The sequence below is a fragment of the Rhinolophus ferrumequinum genome, chromosome 25 (assembly GCF_004115265.2).
Source record: "Rhinolophus ferrumequinum isolate MPI-CBG mRhiFer1 chromosome 25, mRhiFer1_v1.p, whole genome shotgun sequence".
Taxonomy (NCBI): Eukaryota; Metazoa; Chordata; class Mammalia; order Chiroptera; family Rhinolophidae; genus Rhinolophus; species Rhinolophus ferrumequinum.
The window spans coordinates 39,322,391-39,346,106 of record NC_046308.1 but is presented as its reverse complement, the minus strand read 5'-3'; the positions used below and the strand labels follow the sequence as shown (position 1 = coordinate 39,346,106).

At 41.3% G+C, this 23,716-nt stretch overlaps 1 protein-coding gene across 1 annotated transcript in view; it reads left to right on the top strand.

Moving 5' to 3' along the window:
- TECTA (tectorin alpha) overlaps positions 1-21,301 on the top strand; it is an 87,232-nt gene extending 65,931 nt beyond the window's left edge. Inside the window, exons 14-24 of the mRNA XM_033097891.1 lie at positions 3,328-3,711; positions 5,645-5,931; positions 7,525-7,805; positions 10,759-10,869; positions 12,061-12,263; positions 13,245-13,408; positions 13,862-14,110; positions 18,174-18,336; positions 19,484-19,571; positions 19,867-19,983; positions 20,566-21,301. Coding sequence (XP_032953782.1) covers positions 3,328-3,711; positions 5,645-5,931; positions 7,525-7,805; positions 10,759-10,869; positions 12,061-12,263; positions 13,245-13,408; positions 13,862-14,110; positions 18,174-18,336; positions 19,484-19,571; positions 19,867-19,983; positions 20,566-20,666 — 2,148 coding nt within the window. The 3' untranslated portion in view covers positions 20,667-21,301. The remainder of the gene's footprint in view (positions 1-3,327; positions 3,712-5,644; positions 5,932-7,524; positions 7,806-10,758; positions 10,870-12,060; positions 12,264-13,244; positions 13,409-13,861; positions 14,111-18,173; positions 18,337-19,483; positions 19,572-19,866; positions 19,984-20,565) is intronic.
- The last annotated feature ends 2,415 nt before the right edge of the window (positions 21,302-23,716 follow it).

Sequence of the window (23,716 nt, the reverse complement as noted above, 5' to 3'; positions counted from 1 at the left end):
TGCCTTTTAATCTTTGTACTAGCTTTATATTTGGTTGTTATACTGCTTTTATTATGTGTTTGCCTTTGTCAGTGAGAGGTTTTTCTTTTTTTCCCTTTGTGAAATTTTCTTATTTGTTGTTGTTGTTCTTCTCCTCCTCCTCCTCTTCCTCCTCTACCTCTTTCTTTTCTTCCTCCTCCTTTACCTTCTCCTTTTTCTCCTCCTTCTTCCTCCTCCTACTTCTTCAACTAGTCCCTTTAACATTTCTTGTATACTGATTTAGTGGTGATGGACTCTTTTAGCATTTTCTTGTTTGGGAAGCTCTGTATCTCTCCTTCGATTCTAAATCATAGCCTTGCTGAGTAGAGTAATCTTAGTTTGAGGTTCTTGCTTTTAATCACTTTGAATATTTCGTGCCAATCCCTTCTGGTCCACAAAATTTCTGTTGAAAAATCTATTGACAGTCTTATGGGAGCTCCTTTGTAGGTAACTAACTGCTTTTTTTCTTGCTGCTTTTAAGATTCTCTCTTTGTCTTTAACCTTTCGCATTTTCATCATGATGTGTCGTGGTATGGGGCTCTTTGGGTTCATCTTATTTGGGACTCTCTGCACTTTCTGTCCTTGTATGTCTATTTCCTTTGCCAGGTTAGGGAAGTTTTCTGTCATTATATCTTCAAAAAGGTTTTCAATCCTTTGTTCTCTCTCTTCTCGTTCTGGTACCACTGTGATGCAAGTGGTGTTATGCTTAATGTCCCAGAGTTTGCTTAAACTATACTAATTTTTTTAACTCCTTTTTTTTCCTGTTTCTATTAGTTGTTTTCTGCTAACTTGTCCAGATTAGTGATTCCATCCTCTGCTTTATCAAATCGGTTGATTCCACTGAATGTATTCTTCATCTCAGTTATTGTATTCTTCATTTCTGACATGATTTTTTTTGTGGTTTCTATCTCTTTGTGTAAGTTCTCACTGAGTTCCTCTAGTCTTCCCTTAAGTTCGTTGAGCATCTTTGTAACCAATGTTTTGAACTCTGTATCTAGTTGATTTCTTACCTCCATTTCCTTTAGTTCTTTCTCTGGAGTTTTGTCCTGTTCTTTCTTTTGGGACGTGTTGCTTTGTCTCCACATTTTGGCTGCCTTCCTGTGTTTGTTCCTATGTATTAGGTAGATCTGCTTCATTTTCCAGTCTTGGTAGAGTTTTCTTATGTAGTAAGTGCTCTATGGGGTCCAATGGTACAATCTTCCTGGTCACCTGAGCCAAGTGCTCCAGGGTGTCCCTTGTGTGGGTTGTGTGTGCCCTGTTGTTGTAGTTGAGCCTTGATTGCTGTTGGTATGTCAATGGGTGGGATTGACCCTACAGCTGACTGGCTACGAAGACTGTCCCTGACTACAGGGGATAAGCTGTTGCGTGGGTTTGGCACCCCTTCACCCCCCCACCCGCCCCCGCCCAGAGTATGATTTGCTTTAGCAAGGCTCTGATTCCTGCTGAGTTCACCCTTTGGGTATATCATTTGTGGATCTAATTGGGTGGTACTCAGATGTGGTCTGAAGCCAAACACTGGGTGTGTTGGTTCTGGAGCCTCTTGGCAGGGGCTCTGGTGGAGGCCTAGGTTATCCACTGCCTGTGCTCAGCCAAGGGCCACTTGGTAGGAGCTACAATGTGATTGTGGTTGGTAGCTGCCTATGCTGTGCCTGGAAGAGGCTATGCTGTGAACTGAGGCCAGCTGCCATTAGTGCTGAGCTTGGGGCAGCTTAGCAAGAAGTACACAGCATGCCACTGTTTGTTTCGGGTTTGTGTACCTTTGAGAGATTTTAGGAAAGTCTGTAGCATGGACTGAGGTGGCTGCTTGTGTAGAACAGCTGCTAAAAGAAGTTCAGGTTGGGCACATGAGGTCAGTGGGGCAAGGTCTCAGGGAATTATTAGGACGGGGTGAGTGGTGTTGGGCAGGTCAATGTAGACTCAGATTTGGTGCCTGTGTGCACTTGCTAGCTGTGGGGATGGTGGATAGGGCTCAACAAAGGAACAATGGTATGTGCCAGCACTCAGTCCTGGGAAGAGCTGACCCCCCAGCCCTCATCCTGAAACCAGGCAATTCACTTCTTTCCAAATGTCCCTGGCCTTTTTAAAGCTGTTTTCCCTTTGCTGGAGCTTGCAACATGCATTTGTGAGCAAACGAGTGTGTGCTTGGGCCCTTTAAGAGGAATGCATGGGATTCTAGCAGCCCTCTGTCTCACCCAAAGTATCTGCTGATATTCAGAGCCAAATGTTATGAGACTCCTCTTCCTGGCACTGCTGCTCGGGGCTGGAGATCCTGGTGTGGGGCTGGGATCCTTTACTCACTCCTCAGCATGTACCTCCACAGCCAAGATAGCACTCCTGATTCTTAACTGTGACTTGTGGGTATGTGACCAGCCTGTTTCATATCTCAGTCCCTCCTACCAGTCTTAACATGGCTGCTTCTTTATATCCTTAGTTATAGGATTTCTGTTCAGCTAGTCTTCAGTTGGTTCTCAAGGGTGGTTTTTCTATAATTTAGTTGTAATTTTGATGTGGTTGTGGGAACAGGCAAGCGTGGTGTTTACCTACTCCACCATCTTGACTAGAAGTCAAGAATTGCCCTGCAAGATGTTATTGTCTCCAATTTAGAGATAGCAAACTGACAGTCTGGAAGGTTGTAGTTCTCCTCAAGGTGGCACATATAGTGTGCCAGGGCTGTGATTGAAATCCAGGTGGCCTGATCCCAAAGTTTTCCTTTCACAGAATCTCTAAATCTGTTCTCTAAATCTCTCAGTTCAGGACACATAGATATGGAGGTACTTGCAACAGAAGTAAATTAGAAGTAGCCTACGTATAAAGAAAAAGTTTGGAGTGTTGAGTATTGTGAAATGTTGAAATGATTTATCATAATGGTTGGTTATCACTTTCTGTTAATCTATTTAAGCTTTAAAGGGGCAATTTTCTTATTCTTGAGTGAACTGAAATTTCATCCTTGAATTGGAACTGGTACTTGTTAGAATAATTTTCTACCAAATATTTTTTCTCTTCACCTACCTCAGGTGCACACTCAGGTTGGCTGTGATTAGTTCTAAAATCCAGCAGTAAAGATTCCCAAATTCTTGATTGAAACCAATATAGACTAAATTGCATATTGTTTGGTATCTGAATTACATGGAACTGATGTAACATTTTAATTAAAGCAGCCTCCCTACTGCTGTCTGTTGCAAAGTCCAGCCCTATTCAAGATAGGCTAGCCCAGCCCGGGAAAGGGTCCAGACGGACTGGGCTTTGGGGTCCTCCCCGACACTGCCTATATATAGCCTGAGTTTAATGCAAATGGCACCTATCTTCCAGCCCAAGCAGCTGTTCTGGAACAGTGACTGCACGCGGCGGTGCCGCTGTTTCCGGCGCAACTTGATCCAGTGCGACCCACGCCAGTGTAAGTCGGACGAGGAGTGCGCGTTGCGCAACGGGGTGCGTGGCTGCTTCAGCACCAAGACCTCCTATTGCCTGGCGGCTGGCGGCGGTGTCTTTCGCACCTTTGATGGTGCCTTTCTCCGCTTCCCTGCCAACTGCGCCTTTGTGCTCTCCACGATCTGCCAGAAACTGCCTGACATCTCCTTCCAGCTCATCATTAACTTCGACAAGTGGTCGTCCCCGAACCTCACCATCATTTCGCCTGTCTATTTCTACATTAATGAAGAGCAGATTCTCATCAATGACCGGAACACTGTCAAGGTGACAAGCCCGTCGTTGATTCTTAAGAAATGTTCCCTGGAACAAGGCATGGCTAGGGGACTGTTTGTTGTGGTTTTCCCAGGTAACCAAGTTTGAGGATAATAGGTTGTTGCTTCATATGTGCCATACACAGATGACCAGATTTTAAAGAATGAAAGTATAAAGATTCCACAAGGGTAAGAATGGGTCCCATTTAGTCCTTTGTTAACAATTCCAAAGGCTTACAAGAAAGGTACAGTGTCTCAGGGCCATAGTGACAACATGGGTGCTAATAGAGCTTCAGGTGATAAAATGGTAGATAAGTCAGCTTTTACTCGGGATTAATTTACATAAAGCATCTCATTTGTTTTTTTTTAAGAGCCTTTAAAATTATTCTTGGCTCTGCCCACCTGTAACAAGACCTGCTATTTCATCTTTGCCATCCTTTCTAGAAGCTGGGAGAAGGCAAGCGTTTACCTAAAAGAAAAAAACAACTACCTAAATAAAAACCTGCTGGAGCATCCCCTACTATTGGAGGGTCTCATGGTGACATACCAATTAAAAGAAAACAGAGGCTGAATATGGTGAATTTCTCTTAAGTTGGCTCTTCCTTAGGCCAGCTGCCTGGTTTCTTAGACCTGAATCTTAGACCTGCATATAAATAAATATGAATCTCTAGCCCACTCCCATAACTAATATGCCTCTCCGACTTGGATTTCTCCTGCCGCTTCCATTTAAGAAGGTCATCTGCTTTGATGAACTATTGATAGTGACTCCAGCCTCTCAGCCAAACCAGGCTGCTCACAGCAGGTAGACCTGAACAATGGAGTCAGAACCCAATGCTATGATTACAGCTAGGGAGGGACAAGGAGAGCGCCAGGATGTACACATTAACATTTGTTTGGAATTCAGTGTTATTGTGTGTATCTACTTTCCACCATTAGCTCAGATAATTGAGTGTATCTTAAATTTCAACAGTCATCAAATAGCTTAGTATCGGGAGTTAGGCAAATGACTGGCAGTATTTTGTAAGCTTAAAAGGAAGAGTTTGAATTTTAATACTAGTTTTTAACTTCAGTGAAAGCTTCTACTGTTTTTGACACCCCAATTCCTTTTGAAAATTGGCCCACATAGACACAACTGTGTTGGTCCAGAAACCAGGAGCTAGTGAAAATGACTACCTACGACAGCAAAACTGACATCATGGCTGAATAAAAGACACCAAGCTACCAAAATAACAAAGAATCCTATTTTTTTGAAGCCTTCTGATTTTTTTTAAGAAATAAAAGTTACTAATAACCTGTATGGGTGGGTGGGGAAATACAATTTATTTTGTAAGTATAAGAAAAGCATGTTATGTCCTGTCCTAAGGGCTAAGAAAAAAAACTGTTCTAAAGCAGGAAAAATGATAAGTGCTGAAAATACTGTGCCTGTAGGACCTCTGGGGTGGACCTTCTGTTTGAGCATTATAAGCAAGAAAACAATAAACATTGTAATGATCCTCAGATTCATTTTAACTGTGTTAGACTCACTTTAGCACAGGATTGGATTTCATTTTCAGTAATTGGTTTATGCTGGGGAAAGTTTTATACAAAAATTCAGCCATTTGTGGTGCGTTATATTTTTCTAATGTTTTCTTATCACTCTGCCTCCATATTTTGCTTCTTTGGGGGGAACTGTGAACTGTAAGATGAGTGAGTGTACTTGAACTCTAGGGTAGGGACCAGCAAACTATGGGATTTAGCCAAATCTACTTGCTGCCTGTTTTGTAAATAAAGCTTTATTGGAACACAGCCTCACTCATTTAGTGACATATTGTCTGTGGGCTGCTTTCCTGCCATGAGGAAAGAGATGGATAGCAATAAAGATTGTAAGAGATTTACTCTGGCCCTTTACAGTAAATGTTTGCTAACCTCTGCCCTAAGAGTCATTTACTTTTTTTTTTCTTGAATAGGTGAATGGCACACAAGTGAATGTTCCATTTATAACCGGGTTGGCAACCAAAATCTACAGCAGTGAGGGGTTCCTGGTGATTGACACCAGCCCCGACATCCAGATATACTACAATGGTTTCAATGTCATAAAAATCAGCATCAGTGAGAGGCTGCAGAACAAAGTGTGTGGCCTCTGTGGCAACTTCAATGGGGACTTAACTGATGATTATGTGACCTTGCGAGGAAAACCAGTGGTAAGCAGTGTGGTGCTGGCCCAGAGTTGGAAAACCAACGGCATGCAGAAGAGGTGAGAGTTCTAGCCTCTAGACTCAGTGGACCAAATCCTCCCACATCCACAACAGGTGTTCACAAGGAATGCACTTTCCATAGCATCATTTTCCTATCCTGCAAAGAGCTGAGCCAAAGGTCTATGGAGTTGTCATAATACAGAGGCCTCAGTAATTGCTTGAATGGCAGAGGAAGAAACTGGGCTTAGATGGTATGACTCTAAATTTTCATGTCATCCAGCCCTTGGCTAAGCAACAGAGTCTGCCCAGGCTTAGAACTCTAAAGCCTTGACCAACTACCCAACTGGGACCTGGGCATCCCTACTGGGGTGGCATTCAGAGCTGACTCAGGAGAAGAAGAGCTATCCCTGTCCCCCCGCCCCCGACCCCGGTGCTGGTTCTAATTGTGAGTCCATGACTCTTACCAGAGGTTTATTTGTGGTTGTACAGGTAGAAATTTGTGGAAGTCAGGAAAGCCTTTATAAATACAGAAGTTACCAAGATTATTATCAGGTCCCTCTCTGGTCAACTGAGATAGAATGAGCTATACAAGTTATTTAAAAGATAGCTAATTTAGAACCCCTCTGGGCTGCTAAATTATGGCATACCTTTCTAAATCTATAGATACACTTCCTGTTCCTGGTTTGTTTGTTTGTTTTTCACTTGTACAATGGCTTGATCCCTTTGTGCTTAAACATGTCAAACATCAGCTAAATACCCAGATGTGGAAGTGAAACTTCAAACCCCCTTTGACCCTTCTACAGGTGAAAACTGAATAATGTATCATAAATTAGACAGTCTTGTGAATTATGGGACCCAGAACTGCAAAGCACTTTGGGCAATATCTAGTCCACTCTCTTCCATTTTTGGGTGAAATGGAGGCTAGAGTAGAATGCCTTGTATGAGGAGGCCCTATAAGAGCCAGAATTAGATGCTAGAATTCCTAACTTGATGCTTTCTCTAAAATGTCACTTATTGGGCCCACAGTTAGGAAAATGACAACTGTGGACATTTAAGCTATTCTGGGGCTTTCAAACATATGCAAGGTTCAGTTCCCCCTAAGAAATTATGATTCTGTTTGAGCTTCCTTTCCCTTCCTTTCTTCCTCTTTCTTCCTCTATAAACGATTTCAGTCCAACATCAGTTTTCTAATGAAGGTTTTATTTTGGTCTCTGATAGCTAAACTGGAACTGGTTTAGAAGCTTCTGGACTTCCTTCCAAATCTTTAATTCTACCAACTGTCATTACCATTGTAGTAACTGTCACCATTATTATTATAATAATTAATAAATATAGTAACCTATTAGTGGTGATTATATCAATTATATCAGTTCATTATATCAAAGGTTAATGACTATCATGTCAATATCTACCTTTTGCCTGACACTTGGCTACCAATCCATTATTTTAACCCTCACTTCTCCCAGTGATATTAATAATAGAAGTTACGTAACTACTTTCCTAAGGTCACATGGCTAATTAGTACTGGGATCGGCATACCGTGCTAACTTCGGTGTTAGCAAAAGAGGTAACGGCTGTGGTGTTCCCTTCCACCGGAGGTCTCAGATGGTTGTTCTTGCTTCACGTAGTCTGACCAGACTTCTTGCCCCCAGCTGCAATGAGCTGCAGTTCTCACAGTACGCAGCCATGTGCGATAATGTGCACATCCAGAAGATGCAGGGTGATGGCTACTGCCTGAAGCTCACGGACATGAAGGGCTTCTTCCAGCCTTGCTATGGGCTGCTCGACCCCCTCCCCTTCTACGAGTCCTGCTACCTGGATGGCTGCTACAACCACAAGAAGTACCAGCTGTGTGGCTCCCTGGCTGCCTACGGAGAGTCCTGTCGCTCCTTTGGGATCCTCAGCACTGAATGGATTGAGAAGGAGAATTGCTGTAAGAGAATTATTTTATTTCTGAAGATTCTTTTCTAAGTTAAAAGCACCATGTTGCTGGCCACATTGCTTTGTATAGTTTGGCTGGCTGGTCTCCATCTTTACCCATAGATCTGCTTCCAGGGTGGGAGAGTTGAGAGTTGTGAGCTGTGGCAGAGATTTGATGAGGAGAATTTTCAGTGGAGCCTTAATCACCTGTAGTTCCTGTCCAGTGATTGAATTTGAAACACCAATTTGGGAATATGAGGTTCTCTGAGATAGATGAGTAACAGTGTAGTGACTTATGAGGTCAAGGGACAGAATATGGGACTCCTTATTGATTTCAGATCCCAAACTCAGCTCTACACCAGCTCCTTTAACATGGGTTGGAGCCCAAATCAGAAAAGGTAAGCATGTGGCAAGTGGCAAGTTGAGTTGGAACTGAGCTGACTGTATCTGCATGGGTAGAAAGGAAGCTATGGTTGGATTTGGATTTATAAAGGGAACACACCACACACACACACACACACACACACACACACACACACACACACACACACGAAGGTCGGACAATTAAGTTTGCGAACTTTCTACCATGTAAGTGCACAGTGAAAATTTCGCGAACTTAATTGTCCAACCTTTGTGTGTGTGTGTGTTTATATTAAATTAGTGATAAAATAAAGATCTATAGATTCTTGTATTTTTTTGTACTAAGAAAATTATTTGATGTCTATATCCATTATTCTATTTGTTCATTTTTTTACTATGTAAGTCAAATAGATGGAAAAAATATGTATATAACATATGTAAATTTGTCATATACATATATGTGTGACCATATACATAAATGGTCACTGTCACATTTATGTGGTATGATACTGTGTCCAACAGAACTCCATGTACCTTGACACATACCACCAACCTGGTGTGTGTACGTAGGTACCACCATGAAAACCGGCCCATTCTAAGACTGTGCATGCACATTGGAAAATTTGCAGACTAAACCTGACCAAATACAGGAATGCATTTCATTCAGAACCTAAAAACAGTATAGTTAATTAAAATATGCATTCAGTGATTTGAGATACTATTAATAGGCAAATTACTAGTCTCTGTTGGAAATCAACAAAAATGCTTTGTTTGATAACTTTAATATTTTACTCTGTTGTGTCAATAAACTATACTTTAAATAACTTTAAAATTAACTCTTTTGAACTTTAAAAATTGTCTGGGATTTAAAAAAAAATATCAGTTTTTGTTTTTAACCTCAAAACCTCCATCTGTATAAAGACGTATCTTATCTGCCAACTGGCAGATGAACCACCGTATTTGTGAGGTGTTTTTCTTCTGGTGGACTGTAGCCTCCGCACCTTCTTTCTGTTATGCTCTTGACTTGTTTTCACATTGTGTTAATCTACTATCATATTCAGGGAGGGACTGCTGTATGCTTACCATTGTGTCAGTTACTGAGCCTACTCAGCAAGTGAAAGTGTCTTTATGAAAAGAAGCCTTTAAAACTAAATGGGATTAAATGATGCTGATGGCTTTCATTCAGTCTTCCTTCCAAGAATTAAAGATAGGGTGATCCCTATATTCCCACCTATTACAATTAATTATTACGATTAGTGCTATTACAATTAGTTACTTAGCAGAGATTACAATTAGTTAATTAGCAGAGGGAGGGAATGGAGAGTGAATGGCAGCTGGGTCAGGAGAGGCATCTAGAGCTGTGGAGCTGTGGGACAGCTCCGTTTTGTTTGTTTCATTTTTTAAAAAATTTTTATTGGGGAATATTGGGGAACAGTATTGGGGAACAGTGTGTTTCTCCAGGGCCCAGCAGCTCCAAGTCGCAGTCCTTCAATCTAGTTGTGGAGGGCACAGCTCAGCTCTAAGTCCAGTTACCGTTTTCAATCTTTAGTTGCAGGGGTCGCAGCCCATCATTCCATGTGGGAATTGAACCAGCAAACTTGTTTGTTGAGAGCTCACACTCTAACCAACTGAGCCATCTGGCCACTCTGTTTCATTTTTAAACTCTTGACACTGGCTCATGCTGGGATTGAACAGTTGTTGTTTCTTTAGCTCTCACCATCACATACCCTAAAGAATTGGAGAGATTCTTTAAACGAAGAAGTGAGTGTCTCAGTGAAAATGCCCTCAGTGGTTCTCAAACTAAGGTGTTCAACATCTTGCAGGTGGTCTGTGGCCTCATCTGCCACAGAAATATTATTCATAATATAATGATAATGACACTTCATGTACATTTATATTTTCTTTAGAGTTTTACCCTTTTTAGCAAAACAGCACCATTAATCTAAGTCAGTGCTTGTGAATTGTGTGTAGGTTTTTGGTTTATCTATTTTTATAAAATTAAGTAGAAGTTCCTGGGGAAAATGGACCATGAATAATCAAAAAGACTAAGAAGTCCTGCTGTAAGGGAACTATCTGGGTCCTTACTGGCCCTAAAATTGTCTTTCTTGACAAATATTTGTTGAGCACCTATTATGAGGTGACTGGGTTTTGGGAATAGAGAGATAAATAATTTGGACCCTGCTCTTTATAAAGATACAATGCACATACTTGTAGTGTGGTGTACACGTACAGTAATCATGGTGTATCTTGGCAGTTAAGAGTGTGTGTGCATTCCATCTTCACCACAGAACCTTCACTTGTGTGTGACCTTGGGCAAGTTTCAGTTTTGAAATCAGGGTTACAATACTTAGCTCACAGAGCATTTGTGAGGGTTGGAGGTTATAATGCAACTAAAGCATGAAGCACAGTGTTGGGCCCATTAGCAAGGGCCCAATTACTAGCTGTTGTCATTATTTTCTAGAAGGTTGTCCTCTCTGTTAATTTGTGGCTGCCATCTGATCATCACCAATTCCATTAGAGTAGCAAATCCAAGAGTATAACCACATGCTACTGGGTGTTTGTGTGAAAATCAAATTGTGCGTGTTTCTGTTTGTTTTCCTTTTTAGCAGGAGTGGTTGAAGATCCCTGTGTGGGGGCGGACTGTCCCAACCGAACCTGTGAGCTGGACAATGGAGGAGAGCTATGTGGTTGCATCGAGCCACCCCCCTATGGCAACAGTGAGTGACACCTGCCCTTTCCCTCCACCCCCACCCAGATAGGCCCAATGGGATAGGAAAGCTCCAGGATTGGAGCCCATATGCCCCCACACAGTAGGGTAGACACCCAAATAACGAAGCTTTAATGAGCATTTAAACAGATCAAGGAAGCAATCTGACCACTTCAGAGTAGGCTAATGTTCATTTCCTCAGAGCTACATCCTTTTCTACCATAAATCTGTATATGAATGGAATCAGCCGGTTCCATCTGAGGCCACACTCAACATCAGAGAGAGCTAAACTGTTGTTTTAGACTTATAGGGAAGAAAGGTGGTTTGACAAAAACATGAAAGAATCAGGATGAGTGCCAGGTGCTTTACAACTCATGTAAAGCCAGTTTTATCTGGCCTCAGCTTTCGGTAGGCCCTGAAGAAACAATTGAAATGTTTGAAGCAAACAGCAATCAACTAGGACTCCAGGTTCTGTTCCTAACATAGCCCCCGTACAGTAAGAGTGCATCTGTGATGTCACTAAAGGGGACATCAGCTCCGCGAGCACCCTTGCCTGAACTACGAAGCTCAGAAGGCATGTGCTAATTTTAACATCATTAGAGAGTGAAAGCCTAATTGACTAAAAGGCTCCATAGGAGGGGACAACATGTGCTGCTGTTCAAGTTTCACCTAAGCAGATAAAAATGTTTCCCTCTGTTTCTATAGTGCTCTTTCGCCTGTGTTTATGTACTCACAGAAAATCTCAATTGGTGCATCACCATGTCATAAAACAAGAGCTCCTACTGCTCACCTGGGAATCAGCTGGGACTTTGGGGTGGCCTGGCTAGTGCTGCTCTCACTTGGGGCATGTTCTTTAGCCAAGCCACAGTGAACCAGATGCGGTATATAACTTACAGAAAAATAGCTACCTCCAAAGTGGGGGCAAAGTCCTAGTTTATGAAGAAAAGACAAAAGATACTTTATTCATATTTTTATCTTTCATTCATACTTTCATCTTTGCATTTCTACAGTGTCCCAGTTATTGCTTTGAATGAATTCTTATACTCGTTTGTTTTGATCAGAGCTTAGTGAGACATGCCACAGCCTTTGTGCAAAGATCATTAGCTTTTTGTGAAGGACACTGTAATGGATGCCTCATCCTGACCCCTGCAGCAAGACAAACTCACACTGACTTGCCTTTCGTAATAACTGTTCCCCACAGACTCACATGACATTATTGATGCAGAGGTGACCTGCAAGGCTTCCCAAATGGAAGTGTCCATATCTAAGTGCAAACTCTTCCAGCTTGGCTTTGAGAGAGAGGGCGTGAGGATCAATGACAGACAGTGCACCGGAATCGAGGGGGAAGATTTTATCTCCTTTCAGATCAACAACACCAAAGGGAATTGTGGAAACATCGTGCAGGTGAGAAATCAGGTCTGGAAAGAGCACCTGGCAGAGACAGTGATCTTCCAGGTGTCTGCACATTGATTGTCCTTAAAGCCACCTTCAGGGTGGTCCACCTAGAAATATCCTCCTTGGGAAAGAGCAAAAGGCATATATGAAATGACAGGCATCAAGGAGAATGGTCATTTGGTGCCAACTAGTTGATTGAATGGAAAGAGCTTGATAGGTGACGCGTTTCTTTCCTTGGTTTACGCTGTGTGCTGTCATCCTTTGCCCCACACATTGACAAATTTTTGTTACTTCTCTCATGCTTCTGTTCTTCTTCTAGGTAAATACACCTGGGTTCAACTATTTCGGGGCATAGGGTGTCCCAGACATAATTTAAGAGAAATACAGCAAGGTCCCAACTTTTAGTATCAGATTATCCAATTTATAGGTTAGCAAAGCCTCTTGCTTCTCTTCTTTCTGTTCCTTTCTGCTGTCTGTCTTTTTTTTTTTTTTTTTTGATAACTGTGTTCATTTGATAAATATGTTCATTCTTTAATCAGGGAGGGAAAGGGGTAAGAAAGTGAAACTTCCATTTGTTCATTTTGGCATTTGTGGGCATGTCTAGTAAAAGATTTGGTGGAGGAGAGATTTTGAATTAAGAATTAAAAAAGACTTAAACATTACCCCATGATGGCAATACTTCATGCTGTACCCTATTTAGATTCCCACAGACAACTGGAGTTTCCCACAGACAACTGGTTGTTGTTAGAATTCATGAAATCACCCTCTGTGGGCATCAAAGGTTATCAGACTGAAGGGTGCTGTTGACGTCTATTGTAATACGTGTTTGTTTGTTTTCAAGTAAATGCCAAGGTTAGCGCCATACTGATTTCTACTGGCCTCTGGGTTATGTATGGGATGAAGCCATTTCTTCACTTTCAGGGCATGGGTTTGAAATGTGAGCCGCATACTCCCAGATTTAATGATTTTTGACCTCCGTTTGTTCTGCAGTCCAATGGCACTCATATCATGTATAAAAACACCATCTGGATCGAAAGTGCCAACAACACTGGCAACATCATCACCAGGGACCGGACGATCAATGTGGAATTTTCGTGTGCTTATGAGCTGGACATTAAGATCTCCTTAGACTCTGTTGTGAAGCCTATGCTCAGGTAAAGAATTTCATGAGTTGTGTGCATGGCTTTGTCTTTTCCTTGACAGTGAAGTTTAGCATCATCAGAATTGCTAGCTTTTATCTTTGAAGCACTAGGGAAAAAGTAATTATTATTTTCTGCACTTAAATGCCTTAGACTAGCACTGTTCAATAAAACTCTCTGCAATGATGGAAATGTTCTATAGCTCTACTGTCCAATACAATAGTTATATGTGGCTATTGAGCACTTGAAATGTGGCTGAGGGTGCTGAGAACTTGAATTTTAATTTAATTTCATTTTAATTGCCATGTGTGGCTAGTAGAAACCTATTGGACAGTGCAGCCTTAGATTTCACTATCTGCTTATCTATCTGCTTTGCCTTCCCTGTACATTTTCAGCTTGAAAAATGGTAGGTGATTGAATAAACATAATTGTTTGGGGTTCTCTGCCTCATGATTTTTTCCCTTTTAGTGTCATTAACCTGACAGTTCCGACCCAAGAAGGCAGTTTCACCACCAAGATGGCACTCTACAAAAATGCCTCCTACAAACATCCTTACCGCCAGGGTGAAGTGGTGCTGACAACTCGAGATGTGCTGTATGTAGGGGTCTTTGTGGTTGGAGCCGATGCCACACATTTGATCCTGACGCTGAACAAATGTTATGCAACCCCCTCCCGTGACAGCAATGATAAACTCCGATATTTCATCATTGAAGAAGGGTGGGTAGCCTCTTTTAAGACAACCTCAGAGCCTTAATCTTCATCATTTTTTAGAGAAGAGAATGGGAACTAATATTTGTTGACTACCTACAAGGCCAGCATTTTGCATCCATTAACTATCAAATTCTCATAATAACCTATACGGTAGATATTATAAGCCTCATTATATAGATGAAAAGGCTGAGGCTTAGTGAGAGCAAGCAACTTGCTTAAAGTCACACAATAATTTAGTGGCAGATCCATCCTCAAGTACAAGTGGCATTAACTACAAACATATTCTGTGTGATCAAAGAGGGGATTTTACCCTGCCTACTTTGAATTTCAATTTGAGAGAAATGTGGATCCTCTACAAATGAGAGAATGCAATGAGAATAACTAAAGGTTGGTGACTAGGACATCTATTAAAATTTAAAAAGAAGTAGAATAATAGTCTATAAAATCAAACAGTTTCTTTTTACTTACCACTATATGCCCAGCACCTAGTATGTTTTCTGAAATATAGTGGTTATGAAACAAAATTTATTGAATGAATGAATGAATGAATGAGTGAATGAATGTAAAAGTAAAGACTATAGACCAAACAACAATAATGATAATTATCTTTATTTGTTAAAAAAACTAGTTATGTCAAGTAATAATAATTATTTTTAACAGCTTTATTCAATACGTAATTTATATGCAATAAAATGTACTTGCTTTAAGTGTAAAATTGAATGATTTTTAGTAAATTTAGAAGAGGGATGCGACCATCACCACAATCTAATTTTAGAACATTTCCATCACCCCAGTGTAATAATTCTTAAAGCAGAAGACTGTATCAATCATTGTTTTTTTCTATTAGATGTGGTAGAGATCAATTCACACTGGCTTATGCAGAAAACAAGGCGTTTAATGGTTACAAAACCAAATCACAGGAGTGGATGTGGGTTCAGGGATGATTGGATCCAAGGAGCCAGATGCTGTCAAGACTCTCTGCCACTTGCTCTGTCCTTTGTCTCTGTCTCTCTATCTCTCACTGACCTCATTAGACACTGGCAAACCTGGACTCGTGTTCTTACAGCATTGTAACTACCAAGGAGTGAGCGTTCCTTCTAACCCTAATTCAGGGACTCCCAGTGAAGGAATGTGATTAGACATTCTTGGCTCCCTGCTTCTCCTTTGTTTGGAAGGGATATGACATTAAATTGCCTGGTGTTGTCGGGGAAGAACAAAGTTCTCCTTAACCCTCTTAGGGTCCCTGGCTGGGTCTGAAAATTAAAGAACAAAGACAGGTTAACAGAAGAAAAACATCCAAATTTATTTAATATAAGTTTTATGTGACCCAGGAGCCTTCATAGGATGACCCTATAGGAAATGATTAAACCTGAGTGTTTTATCCTAGGTTTGATGAAGAGTGGACAATCATGGACCAGTATAACAGGTTAAAGAGTTTGAGGTGATTGGTGAACTGGGGAAACTTGACAAGGCCTGTTTGTTCATATTCGTCTGAGTCCCTTTGTCTCTGGAATTAAGGATGCTCTCTTCTTCAGGTTATGGGTGGACATCTCTCACATGAAGGTTTTATGACCTCTTTCAGGTGAAAAGGGTCAGGGAGAAAGTCAGAATGACCTTCCTGCTTCTGACATTTTCTCAAACTCAGTCACCTTAAAGTATTCAATATGCCAAGGGGCCAGCTTTCGGGGTAGTGTGTCCTGGGTCAGGGACTGCTATGGGTACTGTAATTAGCTTTAGGGATGGAGGGAAAGGAATGGCTTCCCAAAAGAAGAAGGGTGTGGTTCTGGGCAAACAATAAATAGCCAAGATTTTGCAGATGAAACAGGCTCAGAGAGGTTAGGTACACAGCTAACGAAGGCCACCCAACAGAAAGGGGCAGAGGAAGGATCCTTCCAGGTATCACGACACACTAACTCCTGAACCGGCCAGGCCTGGCTTGTGTTGGCTGGCATGGGTTGCTGAGGCATATTGTGGAATTTTCAGCAAAGATTTCACTAAGGCATTTGACTTTCTGAATTGGTTTTTAGCTTCCTCAGAGGCAAAGGGAAGGATTTGGTGACTGACTACTTGGTGTCTTGCAGGCCTAGTTGCTTGGGCTAATGTCACAGTTTTCCTTTTCTCCTCTATCTTCCCAAAATGAAAGGGCTAAGATGTAAGCCACTATACAAATGCAAACCCAGGTGATATGGCTGTACCTCCTTTGAAAGGTCACTGTGGCACTGAACATTTTTTAAATAGTAGTTAATAGACTTGACACTGAGAGGGACAGCAAACAAATGAGCCTGTTCATAAATCTCAGCTTTCCCTAGAGTCTGAATAAAGGCCTTCAAAGTGAAGTGATTTCGTCATGTGGGAGAATTTTAATTCCTGAGTCCTTCTGACCTTTCTTGGAGGGATGTGGGTATTGTTTTTTTCCCAGTGAACTTGCAGGAAAACTGATGCTCAGTGCTGAATGAAAAAGCAGCAAAATGGGTCCAGTTCAGAATTTGGAGTGATCATCTGTTCCTCTCCAGCTGTGTGGAGGGCAGAGATGGCACCAGCATCTATTAGTGACTCAGAAGCCTGGGGACAAGCAGATCACTTCTTTTTCCTCTTCATGTGCCTAGATAGAGGAAAGGACAGTTAGTTCTTCCTCCGAGAGTGGACAATCGATTCCAGAGCTTGGCTTGTTTTCTCACACTAAGGCAGGTGTCCAGATAGCCTGTCCTTGCTTCCCTAGGCTTCTCCCTTTTGCTCCATAATTTTCTAATACTTCGACCTCAAGTCATCTCTCTGGGAGTTGGCGGTCTGGTTAAGAGGGAAGGTCTATGTGAAGATCAAGAGCTGTGAACATTTTAGAATCTTTGAACCAACTTAGCTTATTCAAATGAGTAATAGTGACAAGAAACAGTATAGCAAGCAAGTTTTTGTTTCAAAGCATTTAGGAGACTATTGCCTTGAAGACTTCATTAGAAAACTTAATAGGTGTGGGAATGCTGAAGGATTACTTCAATTTTTAGTTTTCCTGTTAACTAAGTCTATTTAATTCTGTTGGCTAGGGGAAGGAAACATAAGAAAAAGAGTTGCCCTTTTTTATCTTTATCATTTTAAAGAACTTCTTGGCTCCTAGTGTGAGCCATCCTTGAGTGTGGTAGTGCAATTCATTCATTCACTAACTCAGTCATCCAGCAAAGGTTTTTAAATACTTACTAGTGCTCTGCAGTGTATGAGAGACACAGGGAGGATTACAACTTGATTCTTGCACTCTAGGGGCTCAACAGGGTGCTGCTGGCAAATCAAGGAGAACCCACTTATTGCTGCCTCCTCAGGGCAGGACTAGGGGATATTTATAAAAGAAGAGGAGCCATAGGCTGGTATTGGAGAAAGAGCAGGATTCATGCATGTGAAGGAGTGCAGGGAGACTTGCAGTTCGGGGAATCATTACGTGAAAAGACTCTGGGGCATAAGAGAGCCTATGACACATTTGGGAAACTAAGTACTGGAGACAGGATATCTGTGCCTGAGGGAGGGCTGCAGCTGTCCTCGCTTATTGTCTCAATACCACAAGGAGGAGAGGGAGGTGAGAGAAGAGGCAGTCACATCAAAACAACTCTTCAGCTCATCCTTGACTGTTCTCCCTTTTTTTCCAGCTCCCACCTATTTCAACATGTGGAACGATTTTCCAACAGGGTTTGAATCGGGAGCCCCTCCCAAAGTTGATAATTAACTGAGGAAAGTACGGTTGAAGTAATCTTGTGTTTGTTAAACTGATGTCAGTAAAACACAGCATTATGAGGGGGCAGAATGAGAACCTGAAGCATAGGGAAACTGAGTGCCATCCCTGCAGTCATTTTGTTTTTAGTTGCAGTTAGGGTACTAATTGGAGGTGCTGTTTGATGCATTCTAAGGACACTATGTAAATATTTACATATAAACTATGTAAAAACTATATAAATATAAGAGTGATAATAAATGACAAACCCCCACAGTCCAGAGGTTACTTTCAAAGGCAAAGGCATTTTTACCATTTACAATGGTTTTATATGAAAGTGTGACTCAAAGATTCCTTTTTTTTTTTTTGCCTGAACAGGTGTCAGAACATTAAAGATAACACCATTGGGATTGAGGAGAACGGTGTCTCCCTAACCTGTCGCTTTCACGTCACAGTCTTTAAGTTCATTGGGGATTATGATGAAGTTCATCTTCACTGCGCAGTGTCACTCTGCGATTCAGAAAAGTACTCCTGTAAAATAGTAAGTTAGAGTGTAAAAAGGAAATGCTTAGCCTTATTTCTTGCTGCCCCAGTTTTCCCAACACGGGGATCACAAATGCCAGGATCCGTGCGACTCTTTAGAGTTCTTTACATCTCATAGCTCCTGGAAGTGGCTGAACTGGAATCATCCTCAGATGCTGAGGGGCCGCGGTCATGCTTGGTGGGACAATAAGAGAGAAAATAAAGTGGAGTAATATCCATGTACTCCTCTTCTCTGTCTCTGAAATGTCAGTCGGTCATTGGTGTATCACTGGATTAGGATTTCTCAAACCTCGGCACTAACTGATTTTGGACCAGATCGAATAATCCTCTGTAGTGGCGGCTATGGAGTGCATTGTCGGGCATTTAGCAGCATCCCTGGCCTCTGCCCACTAGATTCCAGCAGCACCTCCCCACAGTTGGCAGCACCCAAAAATGTCTCCCGACATTGCCAGTTGTCCCTTGGGGGTGGGAGGGTGGGGCAAAAGCTGCCCATTTGAGAAGCACCGCACCAGAGTCTCAAGGAGCCAGGCCACCTGAATCCCAGTGAACAGTGAGGCCAAGCTCCACTCCACTGTAGAAGCAAACTGCTGGACTCAGGATATACTTTATCCAGGTTTTCTTTAGACAGGGATTGTCCTACAGCTCTCTCAGAGCCACACAGGACGCGTGCCCTGGCTGCAGACATGAGGTTACAAACTAATCATCTCTTCCATGCCAGGTGTTCATCCCCACTGCGTATGGCTAATGTCTCTAAGGTTTTATTGCACTGGTCCCTGGTCCCTAACTTTTAACATTCCAGCTTTCTCCTTTACCCCATGTTTGCAGAATCGAGATGTGAATTATGGTCAGAACTGCTTATACAAGCTACTGAATATATTTCTGTCTGATGAGATATAACGATTCTCATTCCAGGAAGGGAATCTCTTTGAATCTAATTCTAGTAGGAAGAATATATTTAATTCTCTTCAACATAAAGCCTAGAGTCCCAGTGGGCTCAGTGATCAAGAAGGCATTGCTTCTAATTAATTTGAGCAGTGACAGTGCTCAAGGCCGGAACCACTGCCTCTTTCGAGATGGAAACATGGTGAAGAATAAGTTATCAGCTTAATTGTGTCAAATTTTCCCTCTGGTATTCTGTCTTTCAGAATTGCCCACAAAATTCCAGGATTGCCACAGATTACACCAAAGAACCCAAAGAACAGATCATTTCAGTGGGACCTATCAGGAGAAAAAGTATGTATGTTCCTAAAATGTACTATAAATGATTAAAGCAATGGGATTTGAAGGCTTGAGATGACTCTTGCCTGTATTTCACCTGGGATATGAATCTGATGGATCCTTGAGGAGGTAAGATGCCAGTTTGAGAAGACTGCCCACTACCATAATGAAACCTTTTCCTTAACTTTTAAAAACTCACAATGGCATTGGGCTTTTCTTTTTTCTCTCCTGTCTTTAAAAGTCTTGCCCTTAGATAGGAGTTGAAGAGTTGAACTATCTGCAGTGAATTTGACCAACTACTCTTTTTTAGGGCTGGACTGGTGTGAGGACAATGGAGGGTGTGAGCAGATTTGCACAAGCCGAATAGATGGGCCTCTGTGTAGCTGTGTGACAGGAACCCTGCAAGAGGACGGCAAGAGCTGCAGAGGTAGACATACCCAATACCCTGCCCCCCTGCCTCTCCAGGGCAGGCAGCTGGGGCACAGGAAGTTCTTGACACCGAGGAGGAGAAATTCTCAACTGAAGCCCACTGAGTCATCAACTGACCTATGAAAATGCAGAAAATAAGAAGGAAAATTTGGGAAAACTCCCAAGAGATCCTAGCACCATTTTGTTTTGTTTTTTAACCTTTGGGTTCCAGCTATTTTAGCTAAAAGATGAAGGTCATTTTATTAAAGATAAGTTATCTGTCCATTTAAGGACCAAATATTGGCCTTAAATCTGGCCATGCAGCAGTCTATTTGGGCTGTGATTAGGATTGGGATGTTTGGTCCAACAAAAAGATTTCCTATAATAGCCTTAGTACATGGCTTCTTTGGTGTTCACTGAGGTTAGGAGGAGTCTTCTGAGCTTAATCCTGCTTCTTTGCTGCCTCAGTCAGGGCCAGTTGGATAAAGTGGGTTCTTGCCAGTTTAATTACCTCTATTTAGTTGAGAACTGAAAAATTGTCTGATCTCTATCAAATAGATATATTTTTAATAGGACTTACTATGTTCCTTTTTGTTCACAGCTTCTAATTCTTCTACTGAACTTCAAGTCTGGACACTTCTTCTCATCATGACCCAGATTTCATTATGGCATTTTGTCTATAAATCAGGCATGACCTCATAATTAACTCAAGGTTGCTATATAAAGTACTGTAATTTACTTACTCCAACTCCCTGTAGGATCAAAGGTGTGTGCCCTTAAGTCAAAACCTATTTGACAGTGTGCAGCATCTCAACGCCATGCCACCTGCCTCAAACGGTCAGAGATCTGGAAATGAGTGGAATTCCAAGCTCCTCTTTCAAAGTACACAACAGGGCTTCTAAAAGCCAGTTGTGGAAAGCATATATCTTGCCTAAAATTTCCAAACAGTTGTCACTAGAAACTTTGGTTCACGTAAATAACCAGTAAAGGAAAAAAATCTGGCTAGAAAAGTCTAACTGGAAATCTGACCAGAGAAATCTGTCAAACCAGTGCTGTTTCTGGATCATAGTTTTTACAAAGAGAGGGCCTGTGGAACAATATTAAGAAGCAATGACTGGGAGGTTTGACTCCCTCTGAGGAATCTTTCCGATGTTTGGACATGTCTGATCTATGATATGCATGTGTTGCTCCCTTCTCTTTATGATGGACTCCTTCCCTAACCCCGTGTCCTTCAACCTTGCCATGGCAGCTCGGTCACTGGGTACATTGTTTGCAGACCTGGGGAACCCTGCTCCTCATATCCCATCCCCTCAGACCCAATCCCTTCTCTTTTACAAATCAACCAAATAATTTTTAATGTGTTTTATGCTTAAATAAACTTTGTGTTCAAGTATTCTCATCACTTGGTGGCTGGAATCATTCTTACTGATGTTAAGCCTTGCACACTAAACAGCACATTGTAATTTTAAAAAGGAGGCAGGAGAGGCAGCAATTAGACCAGGTCTGCACTGCTGGGCCAGAGCTTTAATGCATTTGTGCTGTATGACTGTTCATGTGTACTTGCACAGCACTAGTAGGGCGTTAAGAGGCTGAAGAAGAGAAGCAGGGATCCCCCTCTTTTGTAAGTAGCACACAAACACACATTTACTATACTTAACTACAAAATGGAGGGCCTGCTATATATTCCCCTGAAATGCCTCTCTTTTTAAGGTTCAAAACAAGGTAAAACCCACTTCAGGTTTATTTCAAAGTTTTGTTTTAGATGTAAGCCAACAGCAGTTTTGAATTTTTCTGGGAACTCTGTGAAAAGCTGAACAGAAATCCTTAGCAACCTTGACCACGGGTGTGGATACAATTACTGCTCTCTTACATGTAAAGGCACCACACCGTCACTGGGTTGAAGCAGTGCCGTGCAGGCTGAGCTGCTTTGTTCTCCCAGCCCTCTGGGAGCATCAACAAATTCCAGCTTGTCTCGGCAGTCAGACGTGCCATGTGGCTAAAAGGACGGCAGGGTTTTTTTTTGCTGGAGAAATATATACATCTGCTTCAGACTGGACATCTTAAGATCTTTTGGAAAAATGCATGTTGAGATGAATTAAGGAATCAAACCATCTATTCTAAGTGAGACACAATGTCTCGCTCACCGTGATAGAAATCGATGTTATAGGCATGTACTTTTTTTCACATGGACATTTCAGTTCCGGATTGTCCTCCATCCACTTCAAGATCAGAAGACTCAGATAAGCTGATGCACCACACTCATTTACGCATTCCAGATTTAGGTTTTTACAATCATACAGAATCTGAGTTGAACACAATAATGTCTCGTTTATTTTTTACTTGATTTTCTTAGATGAATTGTAAGTAAAAACATACAAGGAAGAGTGTTTTAATACTTAATAACTCCTCTTTATTGATTTTCAGGTCAAAGTCATTAGAAATTTCTGTATTAAAGACTATATGTTCATAGGGTTTTGTTTTTTTTTTAAAGCTTTTTAATTAAATGCTTTCTTGCCACTCTTTGGCCTTTGGATTTCTCACTTGGTTGACATTCTTAACTCATCTATCAACAGGATAAGCTAGGTGGAGGTTCCATAACAACAACAACAAAACCTCAGACTCTCAGTGTTGAACAACAAAGATTTCTTTCTTGTTTTTGCCAGCGGGCTCTGAATCTCTTAGTCACCCTGGGACAGAGGTTGATGGAGACTTCATTATCATTTTGTTTTCTCAACCGAATTTTTTGAACAATTTATCCTTTCCCCACAGAACTTTATTGTATACCAAGTTTTAATCTCTGTGCTTCTCTTTGTGAATTCTTGATTCTATTCCATTGGTTTATTTTTCTGTTCCTGTGTCAGAACTACACTTTTTAAATTGAGGTATAATTGACATATAACATATTACTTTTAGGTGTATATCGTAATGATTTGATATGTGTATATTTTGGGAAATAATCACCACAATAAGTCTAGTTAACATCCATCACTACACGTAGTTACAACTTTTAAGATCTACTCTTTTAGCAACTTTAAAAAATACAATATAGTATTATTAACTATAGTCACCATCCTGTATATTTTATTCCCAGAACTTACTTATTTTATAACTTGACATTTGTACTTTTTGACCACATTCATTCATTTCACCCACTCCTCATTTCCTGCCTCTGGCAACCACCACCGTGTTCTCTGTCCATGAAATTTTTTTTTTTCAGATTCCACATATAAGATCATGCAATATTTGTCTTTCTCAGTCTGACTTATTTCATTTAGCATTATGCCCTCAAGGTCCATCCATGTTGTTGCAAATGGCAGGATTTCCTCCTCTTTTTATGGTTGAATAATATTTGTGTGTGTGTGTGTGTGTGTGAGTGTGTGTCCCTAACCTTTTTTCCTCATTCATTTATTGATGGACACTTAGGCTGTTTTCATATCCCATGCTTCAATGAACATGGGAGTGCAGATATCTTTTTGAGTTAGTGTTTTATTTTCTTTTGTATAAATATACAGAAGAGGACTTGCTGGGTCATAAGGTATTCTATTCTTAATATTTTGAGGAAACTCCATACTGTTTTCCATAGTGGCTGCACCAATTTATATACCCTCAAACAAGGCACGAGTGTTCCCTTTTTCCACATCCTCTCCAATATTTGTTATTTCTTGAAACTTCATTATCTTTTGATGCTGCCAGCTCAACACAAGACTTTTGGCATTCACCTTGGTAAGGGGAGAAAATGTGGAGAATCACAC